The sequence below is a fragment of the Camelus bactrianus genome, chromosome 10 (genome assembly GCF_048773025.1).
Source record: "Camelus bactrianus isolate YW-2024 breed Bactrian camel chromosome 10, ASM4877302v1, whole genome shotgun sequence".
NCBI classification, from domain to species: domain Eukaryota; kingdom Metazoa; phylum Chordata; class Mammalia; order Artiodactyla; family Camelidae; genus Camelus; species Camelus bactrianus.
In genome coordinates, this window is record NC_133548.1 from 13,354,558 (window position 1) to 13,380,393 (window position 25,836).

General features: G+C 35.1%; 2 protein-coding genes and 1 pseudogene across 2 annotated transcripts; 1 reads left to right on the forward strand and 2 right to left on the reverse strand.

The window, feature by feature from the left end:
• Window positions 1-3,537: 3,537 nt before the first annotated feature.
• On the reverse strand, window positions 3,538-4,466 carry LOC105076746 (olfactory receptor 4A47-like; annotated as a pseudogene).
• Window positions 4,467-10,293: 5,827 nt separating this feature from the next.
• LOC105076409 (olfactory receptor 4A47-like) lies at window positions 10,294-11,208 on the reverse strand. The gene has a single exon (XM_010964506.3). The coding sequence runs from the start codon at window positions 11,203-11,205 to the stop codon at window positions 10,294-10,296; it is 912 nt and encodes a 303-aa protein (XP_010962808.2). The 5' UTR covers window positions 11,206-11,208.
• Window positions 11,209-22,240: 11,032 nt separating this feature from the next.
• On the forward strand, window positions 22,241-23,164 carry LOC105076748 (olfactory receptor 4A15-like). The gene has a single exon (XM_010965008.3). It carries the CDS (start codon window positions 22,247-22,249, stop codon window positions 23,162-23,164), a length of 918 nt encoding a protein of 305 aa, XP_010963310.1. The 5' UTR covers window positions 22,241-22,246.
• Window positions 23,165-25,836: the final 2,672 nt, after the last annotated feature.

Consider the following 25,836-nt stretch of genomic DNA (forward strand, 5'->3'; position numbering starts at 1 on the left):
TTGTTCTTCTTTCTTTATTCTTTTAGGTGGTAGGTTAGGTTATTCTTTTGAAATTGTTCCTGTTTTTTGAGAAAGGCCTCTAGCTCTGTGAACTTCCTTCTTGGAAGTGCTTTTGTTGCATCCCATAGATTCTGTGTGATTGTGTTTTCATTGTCATTTGTCCTAAGGCATTTTTAAATTTATTCTTTGATTTGACCATTGACTCATTGGTTTTGTAGTAGCATGTTGTTTAGTCTCCATGCAGCCATTTTTTTCTTATTTTTCTTTCTGTGGTTGGTTTCTAATTTCATGCCATTGAAGTCATCATAAAAAGGGAATGTTGATGAAGATGTAGAAAATTTAGAATGCTTGTACATTTGTTAACAGGACTATAAACTGATGCTACTATTATGGAAAATAATACAGACATCCCTAACATAAATTAAAAAAAGAACTAACATATGATCCATCAATCTCCCTTCTGGGTATATGTAGAAAGGAAATGGTATCAATATCTTGAAGAAATACTTACACTCCCACATGAAGCATTTTTTACAATAGCCAAGTTATGAAAACAACCTAATTGTCTTTCAACAACTAAGTGGACAAAGAAATGGGATATATGTACAAATGGAATATTATTCAGTCAAAAAAAGAAAGAAATTCTGCTTTTAGAAATATGGATGAACATGGAGGACATTAAGTGAAATAAACCAGATACAGAAAGATGAAAATTGTATTACCTCACTTACTTGTGCAATCTAAAATAGTCAAGCTCATGGAATCAGATAGTAAGCAGAATGTGGATTCCCAGGGGCTGGAGGGTGGGATAAATGGGGATAAATTGCTCAAAACATACCAACTTCCAGTTATAAGGTAAATAAGTTCTGGGGAATCTAATATACAGCAAGGTGGTTACAGTTAATAATATAGTATTGCATACTTGAAATCTACTAAGAGAGTAGATTTTAAGGGGTCTAACCAAAAGAAAAACTAACCCAAATATCAAAATGATAATTGCATGAGGTGATGGATGTGTTCTTTAGGTTGATTGTGATTATCATTTCATGATCTATATGTATATCAAATCATCACACTGTACATCATAAATATATACAGTTTTATTTTGTCACCTATACATCAATAAAGCTGGTATAAAGAAAGAATACATACTATGTGATTCAATTTGTATGACCATCTGGAAAAGACAAAGCTATAGGAATAGGAATGGATTAGTGTTTGCCAGGACCTGGAGGTGAAGGGAGGAGGTGATTACAAAGGGACATGAGGAAATATTTTTACGAGGAAATATTCTGCATGATGATTGTGACAGTGGTACACAACCATCTGCATTTTGTCAAAACTTATAAAACAGACTAAAAAGGAAGAATGCTGTACGATAAAGATGAAATATCGTGTAAAAATGGAAAGCAAAAATACTTCCTACATTGAAACAGACAGTTGTAAAGTATAAGACAAGATTCTATTTATAATAGCAGCAAAAAAAAATCAAAATGACTAAAATTACAAAGAAACATACTAGATATATGTGAACATAAAAGAAGACTTGTTAAGTGGAAAGATCTACCTAGTTTGTGAATAAAAATTCTCAATTCTCTAAAGACATAAACTCTTTCTAAATAAAAACTTATTGCAAATACCAGCTAAACTTATTTTTTTACCAGACTAACTTATTTTGAAATATAATCATGCAGGAATAGACATAGTTCTGATAAGTAATTGTAATGAAGAAGTCCTTGGCTTATGAGGTATCAAAGTGTATTTTAAACCAAACACAATTGCATCTTGTGTTGAATGACACATGAATATAGAGATCAGTGGAAGATAATAGAGATCTGAATTGGATCCAATCACATGTTATTTTTACAATGAATAGTTGGAATATCAAAATTATGGGGAAAGTATGCATCTATTAAAATGGCCATTTTGAAGAATAATTGAAATATGATCCCTAATGAACTCCCTACATCAAGATAATGTGTAGATTGTATAAAAATTTAAACATAAAATATGAAACAACAAAAAGACCTAAAAATTTAAATGTTGGAAAATGTGGAAAAATAATTTGGTAATATTGAAATAGGAAAATTTTAAGTAAGCTATAAAATACAAAGAGAATGTTGATAGATTTAATTATGTAAAGGTAAAATTATTTCTATGTGGACAAAAATATTCTGCACAGTACAAAAACCTCTGAGGCAAATCGCAAGCTGGACAAGTAATAATTTCATATGCATGGGAATGGGATAATTTCCTCTGCATGTGATTAAATCATAAAATCAGTATGAAAAGTATCAGCAATCAAAAAAGTGTAAAATTAATTAATATGCAATTCATGAGAAAGTAATACAAATCACTTTAAACATGGGAATGGATATCCAAATTCAATTATAATTATTTATAATTAAAGTATACAAGTGAAACAATATTTCTTCATTTAGGTTTTCAAATACCACAAATGTTTACCAAACATTGGTTGTTTGATAATGCCACAAAACAGGTATTTTCCAGAAATAAGGGAGTAGTGAGTTTGGTACAAGCTTATGCATGGCATTTTGGCCATCAACATTATAAATCATGTAACAACTGACTCAACAATTTTACCTTTCTATCAACATTATAACTACATATACCAGTTGACTCAATGATTTCTCCTCTAGGAGCTCATACTTACACAATTTCAAAAATATTTCATTGCAGAACTATTTAACATCAAAAAAGACTGGGAAAAACATGGAAAAGAATAGATATATCGACTTCTGTGTATCCTTTATAAAATAAAGAATTTTGAAGGAATGGAGAATGATTTAAGTCTATATAAACTGGTATGTAAAGACTTTCAGAAGGCAGAGTTGTAAGATGCAAAATTTGTACAATTGGAACATAAACATACACATACATGGAAAAGTACAAGAATAATTACTTGAAGAACCTTAAAAACAGAATATAGTGAGTATATCTGAAAAGACTAGGAGACACTGGCATGGGATGGGTAGGAGGTTTATTCTACAATGGATTATTTTGCATAAATTTTATTTCTAATACTTATTATTCTGCATCATACTTATGAACTTATTTTAAATATTAAAATAATGCACTAAAAATACTTAAGGAAAATTAAATTGAATAAATAAGATAATCTATACAACATTAAATACTTTGACTAGTACCAAAAAAAGATTTAAAAAAATCAGACTGAAAATAAAAATAAGAATGAGAAACTACTAAAAGAAAATGCAGAAATTAAGTAAAAATTACTGTAACTCCATAAAAATTTTGACTAATAAATTATGTATTACTTATTGATTCCCTACTAGAAATGCATTCCAACATTTCAGGCAAAGTGACAAACCAGTCATCATATAGTTTATATTCTAGCAAGGAATTTTTATTAATAACACAAAAAAATGGTTCATTTTTGATTATAATTACCATTAATCCTTCAGAGAGAAAGTTTGATGCAGATTTATGAAGACTTTTACATTCTGGGAGATTGGTGCTAATGCTAAATTACTTTCTTTATGATGAATAAAGCACTTATTTAATACTCAATCTGCCTTTTTTTCCCCAGAGTTTCTTCATAGCATTAGTCGTCTCTGAATTTCTTAGACTATAGATTAGCGGGTTCAGCATGGGGGTTATGACTGTATAAAACACACTCAATGATTTGTCAAAGGGGAAGGTCTTAGCAGGTCTTGCATACATGAAGATACAGGGAACAAAAAAGCAGACCACCACAGTGATGTGGGAACCACAGGTCTGGAGGGCTTTCCACCTCCCTTCCTGACTAACATTCTTTAGAGAGTGCAAGATGACTCCATACGAGATGAGTAAGAGTAGAAACACAGTAGCAGAGCTCAGTCCTCCATTGGCCACCACTAAGATGCCAATGACATAGGTGTCAGTGCAGATGAGTTTCAATAAGGGGTACATGTCACATGTAAAGTGATCAATGACATTGGGGCCACAGAACTGGAGCCCATAAATAGTGCTAATTTGAATAACTGAGTGCAGAAAACCTCCAGCACAAGACACCACCACCAGCACAACACACACCCTCTGCCTCATGATAACCAAATAATGCAAGGGCTTACAGATGGCCACATAGCGGTCATAGGCCATCACCAGCAGAAGGAAGACCTCTGACCCACCAAAATGTGCTCAGTAAAGAGCTGGGCCAGACAAAACTGGAAGGATATAGTATTTTCCCCAAAGAACAAGTCTGAAATCAATCTGGGGGAAATAGAAGAGGAATAAATTAGATCTATAAATGATAAGCTGGCAAGAAAAAAGTACATTGGTGAGTTGAGGGTCTTACTGACAGTTATAGTTACAACAGTGAGCAGATTGCCCACAATGGTCAAAATGTAGAAGAGCAAGAACATAACAAAAAGGACCTTCTGCTCCTTTCGATTCTGTGTGAGGCCCAAGAGGATAAAATAAGTTACATTGTTCCTTGATTCCATCCAGTCTGCACAGGAGATGACTTCACCTATTAGTAAGAGTAAAATAATTAAACAATTCAAGTAAAACAATGTGTTTGAAATATCTATGTGTGTCTAGCATGTCAGAGACATTGTGAGTACTAGTACCAAGATGGATAAGGCATAGTTCCTTACCCTCAGTGGTATGATGCATAATGAGGGATCAAACAATTCCAGATTCATAATAAGTGTCATTACAAGAAATTTACACAAAGCTTAGAGTCACACTACAGGAATACATCTATCAAACTAGAATAAGAGAAGGCATTCTATAAGAAGCAATGGTTTAGCTGAGCTTTAAAGGAAAAGTAAAAGAACAAGAAAAATGGAAGGGGAATTCTAAAAAAAAAGTACACCATTTATAAATTCACAAATCTATAATACTTCAACTAATTTGCATATTCCGTGTGATTAGATCAAGCTATGAATAGAAGTTTACTGCCCTGGATTGTCTCAGAACAAACTGAGACTTTGTTCTTAGGGTCTTTAGTTGGATATTCCTCCTTTTCCAGACCAATAAATAATGAAGTAGTCAAACTTCATGTCTCCAGACCATATCTATACCCTTATTTTCAAAAGTGTGTATGCAGTGTCTCCAATTTTGGATTTCTCCAGTTGGATATCAATTTAGCATATATAAAACAAAATTTAAATTTTTCTCAGTAAAAAAAGTGTTTCCTATCTTATTAAAGGGTATCAGTTTCAACACAATTGCTCAGATAAAAAAAAACCTTACAGTGTTTTTCACTCCCTTATTACTCATATTACCCTCATATTACTTACTCATACTTTTAGCAAATCTTGTTGTCACTACTCTGAATATCAAACATTTCATCGTTCCCTTTCCCCTGCTTCCTTCCTGACTCACTGCCAGGTCACTCCACTTTTATTCTGGCCACCAACAATTTGTTCTCCTGAAGCAGCCTGAAAGATTCTCTTTAAATCTTGCTTTGATCGTATCATGCCAAATACTGAACACTCCCACAGTGAATTCTAATCATGCAATTATAATTTATGTATTATATTTAATAGGTACAGTAGCAAGAATGGTAACCTCCATTTTTATTTGAAATAACTGAGACTCGGAGCATCTCATTAACTTTCCCAAAGTCACACATATATTTAAGCGATAAAACTAGAATTGGCATCCAAGTTTGAATTATTTCAAAATGATTCAGTTCATTACGTAATAAAGTCACACAATCCTGAAGCCTGGTTTTCGTTATTTGCTGTTATTCTCACCTTGTGGAGGCTTGTTCACCATCTGGAGGATGTGACTCTCCCAGTCACTCATGGTGACTTGGAATTCCTCTTTCATCCAATCTGAAAGCCAAGGGCGACAGGCTGCGTTATTACTCGAGGATGTATTTGGTTTCATGTGACTGTGCGTTCATTTCTTCCATGGACTCCTGATTATTCAGAAGAAAGTTTTCATTTGCTCTGTAGATTATTTAAAGTAATTCCGCAGTGCCCACCAAAAAAAAAATAAAAGTTTACTACGTTAAGATAATTTATCCAAAATATCTGCAAATCCTATGTTTACATTAGAAGAGAGCAACCAGCCATTTCCCAGGGAAATGCATCTCAAGTAACTTCTTTTCCTGCTAACTTTAAAATAGAAAAATACCATTCACATGTTCAGTCCTTTTTTTCCTCTCTTGTTGATATGACCAGGCTAGTTGGTTTGTGATTCTGAGATTCATTCTTGCACTGGTTTTCTTTCTTCTTTTTAATGCATTGCTTTAAACCTAACAATAAGCCTGAAATTTTTATATCAGTACTTAAAAGGATATCATCATTTGTCTCACTAGGGGCAAAGATCACTAGACATTTTATCCCTTCTAACCTCATTTATCTTTAAGTCTTAGAATTGGAAAGTGTCCAAGACTGATTCTTGCTTAATTAAATTCACTGGGATTTTTCACTACATTTAAAAAGTACATCAGTATATAAAGAGGTTATTAATCTTCAACACAGAATTAGGGTCAAAAAGATGTAACATGGGGGAAAAAACAGCTTTGTACCTGCTTTCAGACTATTGTGAACCAAGTACAAAGTATCAGCCAAATCTTTTTGTCCCAGTGAAGATTAATTCCTCAGATATTTCCCCACATGCCACAGCAAGCTTATCTTTCTTTTTATTTAATATTCAAATTGTCCATTATTGACATTTAATAAATTTACAAAAATATTATCACCAATTAAGATTTAATATCTCATTTAATATACAATAATTATTTATTTAATAATGTAATGAACCTACTTTATACCTGGAACTGTGCTATCATTGAGGACACAGCAATTAATAAAACAAAGAAAAAAATAACACACAGCAATTAATAAAGCAAATGAATAATGACATGAAATTTCTTTCCCACATGAATTCTGTATTCTTACAATAGAGTCAGACAATAAAGAAGGAAAGAATTTAATTAAGTGGTTGTACTCCTGTGCAGTGTTTATATGACAACAAATAGAATACTGTGACATAAATAAGATGGTAAATTTTACTGTGGAAAATATAATCAGGGAAGTGGTTTATAAAAGGTGATGTTTAAGCTGAGATCCAAAGAATAGGAATGGCTACCATTGGAAGCAGTGTTACAGACAGGGAAATTAAGTAAACTTTAATTAAGTTATCTCACTGCAGAGATGACATGATCTATACCTAGAAAAAATTCTAAAAGTTTAACAGGAACTTTTACTGCAGGATCATGTTGCAAAGATGTGGTGTGAGTGTATACTCACTCTTACAACCAGCTATGCCAGGACCTGGCCCCACCCACCAGCAGACAGTAGTCACTGCAGAATTCAAGGCCTGTCAATCAGTGGGACCAGGGGCCAGCCACATCTACCAGCATGTCCCCAGTAGTCAGCCCACAACAGGAGAGGATCCACGCAGCCCACATAATGGGAGTCACTAGAGCACATAGCGCTGGTGATCAGAAGAGAGTGTACTAATGGGATATTTTCTACGTAAAACCGCTTCTTCAAGATTTAGGAACATAACCAAACCACCAAATACATGGAAATAAAACACAGAAAATCAGGCAAAATGAGGCAATAGAGGAATATGTTCCAAGTAAAGGAACACAATAAAAACCCCAGAAGAAGAACTAAATGAAGTGGAGATAAGAAAGCTACCCAATAAAGGATTCGATGTAATGATTATAAAGATGCTCAAAGAACTCAGGAGAAGATTGTAACTCAGAAGATTGTAACTCAGGAGAAGATTGTTCTGACTACCTGGTCTTTGTTGTAAAAACTCCTCTATATCCTGGTTCCTGCCTTACCTCTTCTGAGCAGTCCCTCAGAGCAATCTGAGAGGCTGTCATCCCGGGCTTGGAGGGGTTCAAGTCCTCAGAAATGTCCACCAAATAAAACTTAACTCATAACTTTTACATTGTGCATTTATTTCAGTCTACATGATTCAGTGTTTTCAGATGAGAACCTTCACATATACCAAATGGACCTCAAATTCTCCATTTCAATTCATCATCTTTAATGAAATGTCAGCAGTTTCAGAAGCATTCCAGTTATCAAGTGCCCCTGTTTTTTCAAGAGCAATTACTCCTAAGGAGATAAAGTAGAGATGATGGTAATTCATCCAGTAAATATTTATTAAGCATTTATTCTAGGCCAAGTTTTCTCCCAGTTTCAGGGTATGCGATAATGAACAAAACACATACCCTATACCACTTCTGAGCAAATAACTTTCTCTATTTTGAGTTCCTATATTTCTAGACATGTACTGCTTGCATGCTATATTGTACACATGTTCATAGCAAAATAATGTTAGGACCCCTCAGACAGGTGTTTTCAGGAAACTCAGACTCACAGATGTGTCCCCTCAAGTTTAGGAAAGTACAGGGCCAATATGAAGTAGGGAACAAGAAAAAGAGATTCAAATATGGCCAAGGAAATAGGGGACCCTTCCAGCACCAGGAATGCTTACAAGGCCAGTCAGCTTTCAGAGTATTCTTATAGGTAGGCATAGAGAATTATATATAATCCTTCCTAAAGCTAATTGATATATTATTTATAATTACATTTACTTAGAAAAATAACATGTATATTATTAGCTTAACACTCTATGCCAAGTACTGAGTTCTATTATAATGTAAGACTCAAATAATAAAGATTTATGAGCATTGAATTGTCTAAAAGCTTATACAGATTGTTTCATTTGATCTTGAAAACATCTCCACACTTCCCCATTTCACAAAACTTAAGAACCTGTTAAACAAAAACTTGTTTTGCTAAAGTTTACATTATAAGTGGCAAAGCTGAGATTTGATCTCAGAAGAATCTTCCTCAAAAAGACTATGCTCTTTACCATTAAAGTATTCTTAAACTGGTCACCAGATCCTCAAAAATGTATGTGAAATTTGTAATAATGGAAAATCACACCAACAAAGCAAAATGGTAAAACTGAGTTTCTTAAAGTGAATGACTAGTTAAGATTCTAATAAAAATGAGTTTTTATTACTGAGTCTAAATTTGTACTGCTCACCACATAACAGGCCAATAAACTGAGACACAAGCTGTTAGGGCGAGGAATAGTGACTTTATCTGGGGAGCCAGCAGACCAAAGATAAGGTGGACTAGTGTCCCAAAGAGCCATCTTGCCTGGGTTTGGATGCTAGTTTCCTTACAGAACAGAAAGCAGAAGTGAGGCAGTAAAGTATAAAAGGTGAAAGGTGTTGCAAATATTTCCTGGTTCTGGCCAGACTCCAGAGGGCATGTGTGAATGTCCTGCGGTCAGTCACAGGCGGGCCTGGTCGGGATGTTTCCTTGAGCTCAACAAAGGTATTTTAGGTTAATGCTCAGGCACAGGAGGCCGGTCCCCAGAGAGGCGTCATCCATTATGTATACTTTAAGCTATAGGCGACCCCCCTTTAGTGATTAACTTATAGCAAAAGCAATAGAGCGCAAAGGTGAAAGTAAGAGAAGCAGACCCACTGTGAAGTCAGAGCTGTTCTTCCCGATCACTGGTGTGTCCGGTTTAGCATCTCTGTGTAACAAAGTGACAGTATGAGGAAACTGAGAATTAATTACTTCTGTGTAGACTGGTATGTAATAGCCTTCAGAAGGCTAAGCAGCTCAATGTAAAATTTAAACACAGGCATAAACACATGCATCTATGAAAATATGCTGCTATTTGCAAAAGTAATGAGTCAAATCTCAGAGCAGAGCGACTGCATCTGGAAGAACTGAGAGACAATGGTCTGGGATGTGGAGGAGGTTTAATTAAACATGGATTCTATTTTTAATATTTACTATCCATCATACTTACAATTTTTATTTAAAAATTAAAATATTAAATGAAAAATTTCATAGGTATAGCAAATGAAGCTGAATAAAGAGGATGGTGTATACACATTAAATTTTGTAACTAGCATAATAAATGGAATAATGATATAAGACAAGAATCTGACAAAAATGAAACTAAGAATGAGAAAGTAATAAAAGTAAATGCAGAAATTCATTAAAATTAGGGTAACTCTATAAAAATTTCATTGACTAATTCATTAGATATTATTTATTGACTCCCTGCTTAATGCATTCTGCCCTTCTCCACCCCACTAGGTGCAGTAATCAACCAGACATTACAGGATGTACACATTGACAGGGGAATTGTCATTGGTTATGAACATACAGTTCAACTTTTACTTCAATTATCATAAATCCTTTAGAGAAAAGGAAAGTTTGCATCAGATTTATGAAGACTTTTGCATTCCAAAGAGATTGGCCCTAATGCTAAATTAGTTTCTTCATGATGAATAAAGCACTTATTTATTACTTAATCTCACTTTTTTCTCCAGAGCTTCTTCATAGCATTAGTCATCTCAGAATTTCTTAGACTGTAGATTAAAGGGTTCAGCATAGGAGTGATGACTGTAAAAAATACACTTAATGATTTATCAATGGGGAAAGTCTTAGCGGGTCTCACATATATGAAAATACAGGGAACAAAAAAGCAGACAACCACAGTGATGTGGGAACCACAGGTCTGGAGAGCTTTCCGCCTCCCTTCCTGACTCAGGTTCTTTAGAGAGCGCAAGATGACTACATAAGAGATGAGTAAGAGCAGAAACACAATAGTGCAGATCAGTCCTCCATTGGCCACTACAATGAGGCCAATGACATAAGTGTCAGTGCAGACGAGTTTCAATAAGGGGTACACATCACAGATAAAGTGATCAATGACATTGGGGCCACAGAATGGGAGCCCATAAATAGTGCTAACTTGAATAACTGAGTGCAGAAAACCTCCAGCACAAGACACCACCACCAGCACAACACACACCCTTTGCTTCATGATAATCAAATAATGCAAGGGTTTACAGATGGCCACGTAGCGGTCATAGGCCATCACCAGCAGAAGGAAGACCTCTGATCCACCAAAAATGTGCTCTGTAAACAGCTGAGTCATGCAAGATTCAAAGGATATGGTGTTTTCCCCAAAGAATAAGTCTGAAATCAATCTGGGGGTAAAAGAAGATGAATAAGTGGCATCCATAAATGATAAGCTAGCAAGAAAAAAGTACATTGGTGACTTCAGGGTCTTACTGACAGTTATTGTCACAATAATGAGCAGGTTGCCCACCATGGTCAAAATGTAGAAGAGCAAGAACATAACAAAAAGGACTTTCTGCTCCTTTGGATTCTGTGTGAGGCCCAGGAGGATGAAATAAGTTACATTGTTCCTTGGTTCCATCTAATCTGTACAAGAGGTGATTTCACATATCAGAAGCATTTTACCTACAAAACAAGGCAGAAAACTTTTAAATGCATTCATTACAGTTTTATATTTTAATTATCCATTCCATTAAAACAATGTGTATGAAGCATTTATTTGTGCCCAATGCATCAGAGATAGTGTGATTACCAAGTTGGATAAGGCATAGTTCCCTCTCTGTGATATGATATATTATGAGGAATCAAACAGTTTCAGATCCACATAATGAATAACAGTATTAGACATTTACAGAAAGCTAAGAGTCACAGAGTAGGAATGTATCAGTCAAACTAAAGTCAGAGAAGGCTTCTCTAAGAATGTAATTCCTTAGCTAAGCTTCTAAGAGAAAGTGAAAGAACAAGAAAAGATGGGAAGGAAATTCCATGAAGGTATACCATTTGTAAGTTCTGAAAATGTAATACTTGACACCCACATAAGCTAATTTACACATCCCAGTGTAGGTAGATCAAAATATGAATAGATGGCCAGTGCCCTGAACTGTCTCAGAACTCCCCAAACTTCTCTCTTACTGTCTTAGGTGGATATTCCCCCTTTTCCTGATGATTCATTGCTGAAGCCGTCCAGTTTTGTACCTCCAGCCTCTGCCTCTACGTGTATAAGCAGCATGTACCATTTTGGTCATCTCCAGTTGGGTATCAATTTAATATTTATAAAACATCATTTAAAATGTCCACAATAATAAATGTGTTTCCCATCTCATGAAATGGTACTGCCTTCAAAGTAATTGTTCAGATAAAAAGTTCTCACAGTATCGTTCGATTCTTTATTTCTTTCATATTAGTTGTTAATACTTTGAATATTTCCTGTTGTCTCTACTTTCAAAATACATCACAAATTGGGTCATTTCCTACCTCCCCCCACTTCTGTTTTTGCCCATTGTAATCACCTCCTGCCAAGTCTCTCCACTTTTATTCTGGCCTCCATGAATCTGTTCTCCTTAGGTAGTCCAAAGTTTGCTCCTTAAATTTTGTTCTGATTATATCACCCAACTGCTCTAAACACTTCTAGTGGATTCCAGTTATGTACTCAGAATATGTGTCACAGTTAACATTTAGAGTGATAGGAACTATTTTCACCTTTTTATAGCTGAAAAAAAAATGAGGCTCAGACCATCTCATTAATTTCCCCAAGGTCACACATTTTTACATGATAAAACTAGAATTGGAATCTAGGTTCAATTTATCTCAAAATGATTTATTTCTTACATAGTAAAGTCACACAATTGTGAATCCTGGTTCCCACTATGTACTGTTATTCTCACCTTGTGGAGGCTTGTTCCATAATCTGAAGGATGAGTTTTTAAATTACTCATAACCTGGAATTCTCTTTTTATCCGATTTGACAACAGAGGGCAAAAGACTGCATTATTACTTGAGGATATATTCTATTTCATTTCGCTATGTTTATTTTTTCTATGGAGTCTCCTGAATATTCAGAAGACATTTTATTTGCACTATAGATTCTTTAAGAGAAATATCATGGTGACTACAAAAAACAAAGGTTTATCATGTTTGGATAATTTATCAAAAAGATCAGCAAATCCTATGTTCACATAGGAAGATTGTAACCAGCCATTTTCTGAGGGAAATGTATCTCAAGTAACTTCATTTCCTCAACTTCAAAATAGAAAAATATCATTTAATTGTTTAATCCTTCTCCTCTATCTTGTTGGTGTGGCCAGACTAGTTGATTTGAGAGTTTGAGATACATTCTGTTTCTTTTTTTGTTATGATTTGCTTGAAGCCTAAAAAAGGATCTCCTGAAAAATTATATCCATTCTTAAATGATAATATCTCTGTTCCCACTCGGGGCAAGATCACTGGACATTTTATTCCTTCTAACCTCATTTGTTGTTCAGTCTTAGAATTGGAAAGTGTCCAAAACCAATTCTCACTTAATTAAATTCACTGGGATTTTCCACTACATTTTAAAAATTCATCAGTATGTAAAGAGGCTACCAAACCTCATCACAGAATTAGGGTAAAAAAGATGTCACATGAAAAAAAAAAAAAAAAGAAAAACAGCTTTATAACTGCTTTCAAACTATTGCAAACCAAAAATAAAATAGCAGCCAAATATTTTGTGTCAGTGACAATTAATTCCTCAAGTGTTTCCCCACTTGCCATAGCAAGCTTATCATTCTTTTTGTTTAATATTTGACCTATCCTGTCTTGACATTTTTTAAATTCATGAAAATGTTATCACCATTTCAGATATAATATCTAATATTGTATCTGATTATTATTTATTTTAATACTTAAGACAACTATGTTATACAAGGAACTGTGTTATAGTTGAGGTGACAGCAATCAATAAAACAAGGGAAAAAAATCACATGAAAGTTTCTTTCAAGATGGATCTTATATTCTTACAATAGAGTCAGACAAAAAAAAGGAGACAATTTAATAAATTAGGAGGTTAGGGGGCCATTCCAGCAACAAGAATGCTTACAAGGTCAGTCAGCTTTCAGCATGTTCCTTTCTGAAGGCCCAGATAAATTATGCATGAGGCTTTCTAGAGATAGATTAATTAATTATTATGTAATTAATATATTTATTTACATATATACTTATAAAACTAACATGTTTATTAACTTAATACTCTATGCGAAGTAAGGAGTTCTATTACAATTTAAAAGACTCTAATAATAAAGTGTTCACAATAACTAACATTTCTGAGCACTTAGTTATCTAAGAGTTTATACAGATTCTTTTATTTGATTTTGAAAATATCTCCACCATTTCCCATTTAACAAAACTTGAGGAAGTCTTGTTTTGCCAAAGTTTACATTAAAATGGGAAACTTAAGATTTGATCTCAGAAGAATCTTCCTCAAAAAGACTATGCTCTTTAACATTACAGCATATTTAAACTGGCCACCCAATGCTCAAAAATGTACGTGAAATTTGTAATAATGTAAAATCCCCACCAATAAAGCAAAACTATGAAAATGAGTTCCTTAAAGTGAATGACTAGTTAAGATAATAAAAAAAATGACTTTATTACTGAGTCTAAGTTTATACTGCTCACCACACAACAGGCCAATAAACTGAGACACAAGCTGTTAGGGCAAGGAATAGTGACTTTATCTGGGGAGCCAGCAGACCAAAGATAAGGTGGACTAGTGTCCCAAAGAGCCATCTTGCCTGGGTTTGGATGCTAGTTTCCTTACAGAACAGAAAGCAGAAGTGAGGCAGTAAAGTATAAAAGGTGAAAGGTGTTGCAAATATTTCCTGGTTCTGGCCAGACTCCAGAGGGCATGTGTGAATGTCCTGCGGTCAGTCACAGGCGGGCCTGGTCGGGATGTTTCCTTGAGCTCAACAAAGGTATCTTAGATTAATGCTCAGGCACGGGAGGCCGGTTCCCAGAGAGGCGCCATCCATTATGTATACTTTAAGCTATAGGCGACCCCCCTCTTTGGTGATTAACTTATAGCAAAAGCAATAGAGCACAAAGGTGAAAGTAAGAGAAGCAGACCCACTGTGAAGTCAGAGCTGTTCTTCCTGATCACTGGTGCGTCCAATTTAGTGTCTCTGTGTAACAAAGTGCAAGTGTGAGGAAACTCAGAATTAATCACTTCTACATAGACTGGTATGTAATAGCCTTCAGAAGGCTAAGTGGTGCAATGCAAAATTTAAACACAGACATAAACACATGCATGTGTGACAATATGCTGGTATTTGCAAATGTTATGAGTCAAATCTCAGAACAGAGTGACTGCGTCTCAAAGACTGAGAGACAATGGTCTGGGATGCAGAGGAGGTTTTATTCTACACTCTTTCATTTCCATAGATTCTATTTTTAATGTTTATTACTATCTATCATCCAAATTATATATTAAAACTAAAATATTACATTAAAATTTCACAAGTAAGGCAAATGAAGTAAAGATAATAGTCCATACAGCATTAAGTATTTTAACTAAGATAACAAATAGAATGATGATTAAACACAAGAATCTGACAAAAATGAAATTAAGAATGAGAAAGTAATAAAAGTAAATGCAGAAATTCACTAAAATTAGTGTAACTGTATAAAAATTTCATTGACTAATTCATTAGATATTATTTATTGACTCCCTGCTTAATGCATTCTACCCCTCTCCACCCCGCTAGGTGCAGTAATCAACCAGACATTATAGGATGCACATTCTAACGTGGAAACTGTCATTGTTTTTAAACATATAATTCAATCTTTGATTTAATTATCATAAACCCTTTAGAGAAAAAGAAAATTTGCATTAGATCTATGAAGACCTTTACATTCCAAGGAGATTGGCCCTAATGCTAAATTAGTTTCTTTGTGATGGATAATTCCCTTATTCAATGCTTGCTCTGCCTTGTTTTCCTCCAGAGCTTCTTCATAGCATTAGTCATCTCAGAATTTCATAGACTATTGATTAAATGATTCAGCATAGGGGTGATGACTGTAAAAAAACATGCTTAATGATTTATCAATGGGGAAAGTCTTAGCAGGTCTCGCATACATGAAAATACAGGGCACAAAGAAGCAGACAACCACAGTGTTGTGGAACCACAGGTCTGGAGGGCTTCCCATCTCCCTTCCTGACTCAGGTTCTTTAAAGAGTGCAAGATGACTCCATATGAGATGAGTGAGAGCAGAAACACAATAGCAGAGCTCAGTCCTCCATTGGCCACCACTAAGATGACAATGACATAGGTGTCAGTGCAGATGAGTTTCAATAAGGGGTACATGTCACATGTAAAGTGATCAATGACATTGGGGCCACAGAACTGGAGCCCATAAATAGTGCCAAGTTCAATTACTGAGTGCAGAAATCCTCCACGTAAGACACCACCAGCAGCACAACACACATCCTTTGCCTCATGATAACCTAATAATGCAAGGGCCTACAGATGGCCACACAGTGAACATAAGCCATTACCAATAGAATAACAATCTCTGATCCACCAAAAATATGCTCTTTAAACAGCTGAGTCATGCAATATTCAAAGGATATAGTGTTTTCCCCAAAGAACAAGTCTGAAATCAATCTGGAGGAAATTGAAGAGGAATAAGCCATGTTCAAAAATAAGCTCACAAGAAAAATGTACATTGGTGAGTTCAGGGTCTTACTGACAGTTATTGTCACGACAATGAGCAGGTTGCCCAACAAGGTCAAAATGCAGAAGAGCAAGAACATAACAAAAAGGACCTTCTGCTCCTTGAGACTGTGTGTGAGGCACAAGAGGATGAAATAAGTTACATTGTTCCTTGCTTCCATCTAGTCTGTACAGGAGCTGACTTCACGTATTAGAAGCATTTTACCTACAAATCAAGGCAGAAAACTTTTAAATGCATTACAAGTTTTATCCTTCATTTATCCATTCAATCAAAACAATGTGTATGAAGTATCTATTTGTGCCCAATGTGTTATAGTGCAGAGCTCTACAGATGGTCACATAGGGTCATAGGCCATGACCACAAAGAGGATGATCTCTGAAGCTCCCATGAAATGTTGAGTAAAAAGCCACTGAGAAGGAGACAGCTTTTGAAACAGAAAGCAAATTAGCTAATGTTTTAGGGATTGTGGAAGAGGAATAGCATATATTTATCAAAGACGAGAAAGTCAGGATGAAATACATGGGAGGGTCCAAAGTTGGGCACAGATTATAGCAACCTCAGTGAGCAGGTTGCCTGTGACAATGACAATTAGGTGATAAGTATCACCAAAAAAAGAATTTTCTGCATCTGAGGATTCTGCTTAAATCCCATTAAAATGAATTCAGTCATATTCATCCTGTCTTCTTTCACTTCAATGCTGATGATGAATGCAGAATTGGGGCATTAACATGTAAAGACAATATTTTCAGTAGCAAGGTGACAAAAACAATATATTCGATTTTCAAATAATCCAAAGCATTTTGATAATATAAGCTATTTTTTCCATAGTGTGCTAGAGGATAAGCGACATGACAAAAAAGAGTGAACAACTGAGGCTGTTTAATTCAGCTTCTTACAAAGATGCTCAAATCCCTCTTCAATGCCTTCTGACAGCTTGTCCCTGGGCCTTTGCTGGAGGACCTCTAGTCACAGGGAGCTCACAGTATAATAAATCTGCTTCTCAGCCAATAAGAAATGCTAAAGACTCTTCTTTAACTATTAAAATATTTGTACAACTGTTGATTCTGGTTCTGCACACTGTTGATACACAGACTGAGTCTAATTCACCCACCCCTTCCATTTAAAAGCCACTTAAATAAGTCTAAGGAATACAGGCCTGTCTCCCCAGCACTTGGTTCAGTGTCTGACTCACACTGCTGTTCAATAAAATTAGGTGAATAAACAAGTTGGAAGATGTTCAATTCCCTCTGTTTTTTTTTCTTTCTTTCTTTTTTTCAAGCAAACTCTAAAACATAGCATTTACTCTCTTACCTCCCCAAAAAACAACAAAGAAACAAAACAACTGAATAAACAGTTGGAATGTTAAAAATGATCTTTCTTTCACCCACTGAGATCTCTCACTCTCTCCATCATGAGCAGCTCTCTTTCCTAATCTACTTTAACCAGTCCCCTTTCCTTCTGGCCAAGGGGTAGTGTGAGCTGAATATTTCAGGGAAGGTGAGAAGAAAAGAGGAATGTCATAGTGTTTATTGTCCTGGTTCCCTGTGGTGGTTTGTCCATGGCTGGGCACTTTTCACTGAGGATGGGCTCCCTTGGATGGAACTTTTGGGCTCCTGTGATCTCTCTCTGAAGCCCTACTGTGTTCATGTCTTCCTACTGTTACTAACCCTGGGGTCTTTATCATCCCCTGTTAGTTTCTCTCAACTCAACCCATACCTTGACAAGTAAATATATTCAAATCATTTAATCTCCCATTTTGAGTATGCTATTTCTTGTTAAAACTCCAGAGGATGCAGAAATTTTGTGGTTATTCCTTTGTAAAAATGTAAACGTGAAAATCATTTTCTCTTTATGCATACTTATTTTGTTCATGAGGCATCTGTAATTCCTTTGATGTATAGCTGCTAAATAAATGAAATTTTGTTTGGAAAAATATTGTGAAAGACAGAAATGCAACACACTCACAGAAAAAATCTATGTGTTATCTATAGCATTCCTTTGGAGTCATGAGTCTATGGGATTTATACCTTTTACTGAGTTTAAGCTGCTTTACAACTCTTGAAGTTGTAGAAAACTGACAATAATGTAGGTAGTTTTTGTCCATAGAAATAGAGTGAGAGACACACACACTGACAGAGAGACGTCTGGAGAACTAAAGAGGATCCCTCTCAGCTAAGTGTCAGACTACTGATCAGTGCATGCATTTCAGGAAACTCCCTGAGGCTGGGGAAAGTTTTAACCAGATGGACTACTGAGAAGGGTGCTTGGACTTCACACCGGACCCAGAATAATGCACATTCTCACAAGCTGGAAAAGCTCTTAGCTCCCAAGGCCAGGGCAGTGAGTTGAATATTTAGGAAGATTTAGCGTCAGTCATGGGACATAATTACCCCTAGACTGAGCGCATCTCAAGGCCGCCTCAAAAACCACACCAGAAAGAAAAAAAAAAAAAAATCCAATAGAATCAAACTAAATACTAAATACTGTGTTCAGAGTTTTGTGTCTTTGTTAATGTGAAGTATTAATCTAATTATTTTCTTTGCCATACTTTGTTCATTTTGTTATAAGGGTTTTGCTGGGTGCATAAAATGCATTAGGAATTGTACTAATTCCTCCCGTCTGTGAAAGTATTTATGTATACTGGTGCTATTTCTTTATTAGTGGGTCTGTAGAATTCATTGATTGAAACTATGTGGAAATGAAATTTTGTTTTGGGAATGATAGGATTCTAAAGAATTCATTTATTTAGGTATTAAGTTTTTCCAGCTTTTAATTATTTTTCCTTGTGTGTTTAGAAACTTGTATGTTTATAGCAGTGGTCCATTTTCCCTTAGTTGGTGAGTACACCATCATAAATTTGCTCATCGTATCATTTTATTCTTTTTAAGATCTGCAGTATCTGCAGTGATGACCCTCCCTTCACTGTTAATTCTGATAATTTGTTCTTTTTTCTTATTTTTTTCTTAATCTGTTTTCTAGGATCTTATCAATTATATTAAGCTTTCAAAGAACAAATTCCTGGTTTTAAATATTTTCTCTATTTTCATTTAATTTCTATTTATGATTTCTGTCTTCTATTTGCTATTTCCTTTCTACAGTGTCCTCTGGGTTTAATTTTTATTATCTTTTTCTAGCTTCTTGAGACAGAAGCTCAGTTCATTCCGTGTAACATTTCTTGACTTCCAACACTTGCATTTAAGGTATACATTCCTCTCTAAGCACTCCTTTAGCTACGTCCAGTGGATTTATATAGAATAATATATCACATATAGCCTTTTATACGTATACATATACTTCATAAGTACCTTTCATATATCTTTTATAGAAATTTATATCATTATCCTTGTGTTGAAAATATACCTTTCAGAATGTTCACAGTTAATTTAGATTTCTAATGCTTACTTTGTAATTAATTGGAAAATGATACATTTTAGTTATCAGTCTCCAGTTGAATTACATTATTGTAAAATATATATGTGTATATATATACTATATGATTTAAGTCCTTTGTAAGGTATTTTGATTGTGTCACGGCCTAGTCAATAGTCTACTTTGGTGAATGCCCCATGAGCACTTGGAGATGAACAGAATAGCCCTACAAATTTTTTCTTCCCCCATTTCCACACTAACATAGATTCTATCAACTTGCCTGTCTGAAAATATGTCACCAATTATGTGATAAAATGTATCTGTATTTGAAATGAGTTTTAAGTGTCTTGTTCTGAAATTAGCATTCATAATATTTTGGAAATGAGTTCAGATGTCATCTTCAAAGACAAAGTTTAAACACATATTCCTATTCTGAAGGTTGTGATTTAAACACATTTTTACATATTTCACTTCTGCCTAGACTGGACTTTTCCTTTCTGGTGACATGACTTCAAGTTTGTTTTTTGTTTGTTTGTTTATCTTTTTAGGCTTTTCCTTGGGGAGCATTGTCCTGTAAGTCCTGTTCTATGTGGTGATTATCCTGGTGGCATCCCTGGAGAATAAAGAGTCTACCATCGAAATTATGATTAAGGTCCCAACGAATTTAATTAGACAAGAATCACCCTTGGAGATGCACCAGTTGAATGACTCCATTACATGATCAGGAGTTCAAATGTAGATAAAGGGTTTACTGACCTTTGTTCTTTCCTTACAGGAAAGACACTCATGAACTGAAATGATGGACTCCAAACTTAAGAAAGTATGTATATGTAATCATTCTCCATCTTTCAGGAAACCCAAAGTTCAACAATGCTGTATCAAGGCAGGACAGTATAACTTACTGAGACTCAAAAGACTGCAAAAGCTATTTCACTATCTCAGATTTATTGGTATAAGTCACCAATAAAATCATTTCTATGCAAACAATTCATAACACAATTTACAGTTTTCTCTCCAATCAAAATGTTGAATTAACATTAGTCGGTGATTCAGACAAATCCTGCCAACAATGACTATTTTAGTTCTCTGTTCAGACTCAAGATTCAGAGTTCTTTAGTAACGGGCCATTGATACTCATTTTGAAAATCCCAGTTATCTGAAAAGGAATATTTTTCTGAATGACTGAGATGAGTTAGGTTTCCTGCCAGCATGGAATGAGTTGGTCACACGGAAGCAGTTCAAGGTCCAGTGATGGTGTATGTATCTTGCTCTCTGTGTTCTGAGAGATGACATCAGTGGGTGAAGGACAGAAGAAAAGGCAGAGAATCCAGAATGTGGATTGAATGGCTGTCTCCTTGTGCAGGTAACCCGGGAGGGTGTTTATTCACAAGATTCTGAACTAAGCTTTACATTTTGCCAGAGTACAATGGTGGCATGAGAGTTCAGTCTTTTAAAGGTTCTCCTTTGTGATTTTCATAATCAGCCATGTTAGCAATCCTTTATGATCACTAAAGTGTATGGAGATTGATTTTATTCTATAATACTCTTCCTGAATATTTTTGTATTACCATCTCTAACAGAAAGAGACCTTCTTTAACATAAAGCAGTCTTAGAAACTAATTTCAAGTGTAACTAATTTGGGATATTACCATGAGATATTTATAAATCTGATGATAGTCTCAATCAATATGTTTTCTAAACATTGTTTGTTAATCTGTCAAAAATTAAAAGATGATGTAGCATCTGTAGACCTTGAGTGGCTTTTAAGGACACAAAGTAATACTGTAGTAAGTAAGCCATTACCTCAGTTCCCACTTTTCTGTTCCCAGCTTCAGTGTACTAACATGCTTGTTGGCCATATAGATGTATTCTTCCTTTAATTGTTTGTTTGTATGTTTATTTATTTTATATTTCATTTTTATTTTATGCATAAGTTATTTTGACACTTTTGTCTATTTTAGACATTAACTCTGTGTAGATCCTGTAAAATGTAAATCTTTCTCCAAACTGCCTTTGCCTATTTACACTGTGGTATCTTTTCCTAAGACCTTAAAAACTTTTTTGAAACGGTTAAATATATCTCTTTGAGACTTAAATGATTGCTTAAGAAGTTTCTTCCAACCCTAGATTGGAGAAGGTCACTTCCTTAATGCTGGAAATTAAAATAAAGTAAATCTTTCTTTCTCTTTTTATTAGAACTTTAATCAAATTTTATTTTTGTATGAGGTATTACCTATATATACAATTTAATTAGCTTTCAGATGGAAAGCTAATTGTGGCAACTCATTTACTTAATAATATTTTCTTGTCCCACATATGTCTTAATTTCTTGCCACTCCATTAGACTGAAAGCTTTTTGAGGTTAGGGACAATGTTTTAATCAGCCTTGTACTATAATCACTGAAAGTACTGGAACACAATAAATCATACTGCCTATTCCTTGATTGAATAAACTAATTATCTAAAACTTCAGGAAGCCCCTAGGAACAATTATATTAACAGAACTTTTTGTCCTGAACACTGAAATAAGACATACAGAAGACTCTATGGAACAAAGGAGGAATGTGACTGAGTTTGTCCTCTTGGGGCTCACTCAGAGCCCCCAGGGTCAGAAAATATTATTTGTTGTGTTCTTGCTCATCTACATTGTGACAATGGTGGGCAACCTACTCATTGTCATGACTGTGGTGGTCAGTCCAACCCTGGATTCCCCTATGTACTTCTTTCTTGGTTACTTGTCATTTATGGATTCTGTTTATTCTACTACAGTCACTCCAAATATGATTGTAGATTTACTCTGTGAGAAGAAAGCCATTTCATTCCAAGCCTGCATGACCCAGCTTTTTATAGGGCACTTATTTGGTGGTGCTGAGATTTGCCTCCTGGTGGCCATGGCTTATGACCGCTACGTGGCCATCTGCAAACCTTTACATTATTCAGCAATCATGAATAAGCGAGTGTGTGTTTTGCTGCTGCTGATGGCCTGTGTTGGTGGGTTTTTACATGCAGTAGCTCATCCCCTTTTTGTTTATAACCTTCCCTTCTGTGGCCCCAATGTCATTGACCACTTCATCTGTGACATGTACCCCTTGTTAAAACTTGCTTGCACTGACACCTACGTTATTGGCCTCACTGTGGTTGCCAATGATGGGGCAATGTGTGTGGTCATCTTTATGCTCTTACTCATCTCCTATGGGGTCATCCTGAACTCCCTGAAGAATCTTAGCCCAGAAGGGAGGCGCAAAGCCTTGTCCACCTGTGGCTCCCACATTACTGTGGTTGTCCTCTTCTTTGTCCCCTGCATCTTTATGTATGTGAGACCTCCTTCTACCTTACCCATTGATAAGTCCTTGACTGTGTTTTACACCATTATCACCCCTATGTTGAACCCTCTAATCTATACTCTGAGAAATGGAGAGATGAAACATGCCATGAAAAAGCTCTGGACCAGAAAAAGGAAATGAGGCAGCAGGGAAACATTATCACGTATTTTCAATGAAAAATTACTATTTTCAGGAAAGCCATGTGTGACTGTTTACCTGTAGTAAGTGTCTCCTCAGGTTTAATAACTTGGGCATGATAAAAAAAACATTTATTATATGAAAACTTTCAATGATCTAAATATACTTTTAAGATTTTCATAATTTTCTAGTTCAAATATATATATATATGTGTGTGTGTGTATACATATGTAAATACATTTTTAAGATTTTCACCATTTCTTAGGGAAATATGTACAATTATTGGATGTAATGTGTCTCTCTTGTGAATATAGATTTATATTCTGTATGATGAGTTAAGCTACAGTTTATATCACAAATTAGTTTAGTTAGGGGAAGATTTTCTCCTGTTTCTTTGTTAACTGATGTAATCTTTCTCAGAATTAATGATGCATTACAGTTTTAAAAAAATAATAGAAGAGATATGACATAAACATTTCATTCACTCCTCCCTACGCAAAGACAGCCCATATTAATATTTAAAGTATGTATCTGCAAGATACTTTAAATAAATTAATTAGCTTGTATTGCTTAGAATATTAACATCAAAGAATATAGTTTCAGTGTTGTAATAGAAATCAAAAGGAAGCTAAGTTTATAAAAATAATGTGAATTCACAAGATGTATACGCAAAAAAAAAAAACAAATCTTACTTCTTTTCCTAATTGGGTAATCATATTATCTCCTCAAGTGGAGCAGCTTTGTTTGGAGTTATATTTTCATAGATATGATCCATTCATTTTCCCAAATAGTTTAAAATATCTGATCATACCTCTGTTATTTTTCAATATCACCATCTCCTTTTTTGCTTATATGTTTCATAAACTCTATAGAGACCCAGGTTCTTCCTTTTTGTGTAGATTTAGCATTCACCATAATCCATGAGCTTAAAACATGCATTTTAGAACTTGACGCCAGACATTTTGGGTGATATCATTGTTAAGAAAGATGGTGACAATATATGCCCTTCTTATCTCTCACGTTAATGAAATACAGTTTCCTAGGTAATAAAGAGGCCAGATATATATTGTTTTCTTTGATAGGCATCATTCATAAAATCCTCTCCCTCTGTGAATGAAGCTTAAAACAAAGTATTATCTGCCTCTAAATCATCAGAAGAATGTGGTCAACATGTTGTTACCCAGTCCAAACTCATTCTGCTTGCCACATGACAGGCCAGTAAATTGGGAGGCCTGGTGTTGGTGCCAGGATAACAACTCTTTTTGGAAATCCAGCAGGCTGAGAAGTTGAAGGACTAAAGTCTTAGAGAATCAACTTCCCCAAGTCACAATTCAGGCTCCTTTTATACTAAGCAGGGGATAAAGGGGAGAGGGTGTGGCTGAATGTTACAGACTTCTTGGTGTTGAAATAGTTTGTTCTTGAAGCTGTCCAGGTAGGTCAGTTATGACGTCTCTGTAAACCTCCATCAAGACAAATGTTATTCTCTGTTCTGCAACTGTTTATCTATATGTGAATGGAAAAGTGTTCTATGCTTAAAGGTCAGAGTCTTGAGAATAGACTACCTTGTATATTTCAAGCTATAGGCAACATTCATCTCCAAAACACACAGAACCAGCGTGACTAGGCACAGGACACAGAGCACAGGTTTAAAGCTAAAGGAACAAATTTAGCATAGAGTCAGATTTGTTCTTCCCTATTACAAAAAAACTCTATTATTCTGCCTCCATTATTTAATCTGGAGGGATTCATGAGGCGCTAAGTCTTTAGAGCAATGGGTGTGTTTCACCAGTAAATGACACTGTATGAAAAACCTCATATTCTGATATTTATCCCTACTACAGAGAAAGTTCTTATATTATCTCAAAGTCTTCACAAATACAATTCATCAAATACTACCAAGCATTTGAGTTTATCAGGTCTTATATAATGTATTCCTCCACTTTTGGATGCTGCTATAGACTGAGGATTTGTGTCCCTCTTCAAAATCATAAATTAAATCCTTTATAATGTGGTGGTATTTGGAGGAGGGCCCTTTGAGAAATGATTAGATCCTGGAGGTGGGGTCCTCATGAATGGGATTAATGCCTTTATAAAGAGACCCCAAGAGCTCACATGACCCTTCTGCCATGTAATGACTCAGCAAATAAATGGCTGCCTATGAACTAGGGAGGGGACCTTCCAGTTATGGAATCTGCCGGCACCTTAAACTTCGACTTCTGTGCCTACAAACCTGTGAAAAATAAGTGTTTATTGCTTAAGATCCCCCCAGTGTATGATATTCTGTATTAGCAGCTCAAATGGAGCAAGACAGAAATTTAGTTAATTTTCAAATTTGTGTAGTCATTTCAAGTGATGAGATAAAAGTCTTTGTTAATTTTCTCTGTTCATTGGTCTAAATCTCCCAGAAGTCAAGGAAAGTTACTTACCTTTGTGTTCTCTGTTTCTTGCACAATATATGGGACATGGAATTTACTCTATACTTTGTCCGTAACTTCAATTCTTGACCTATTGGAGTGTGATTTTTTTCTGATAAATTTTGATGAAATATTTCTATGTTAAATTGTAAATATATGTATATGTGTGTATATATAAATATGTTTATATATGTATATGTATGCTACAAATATTCACTCTTCCTTGAAATTTCCTAAAAATATTTTTATGTTATAACTATG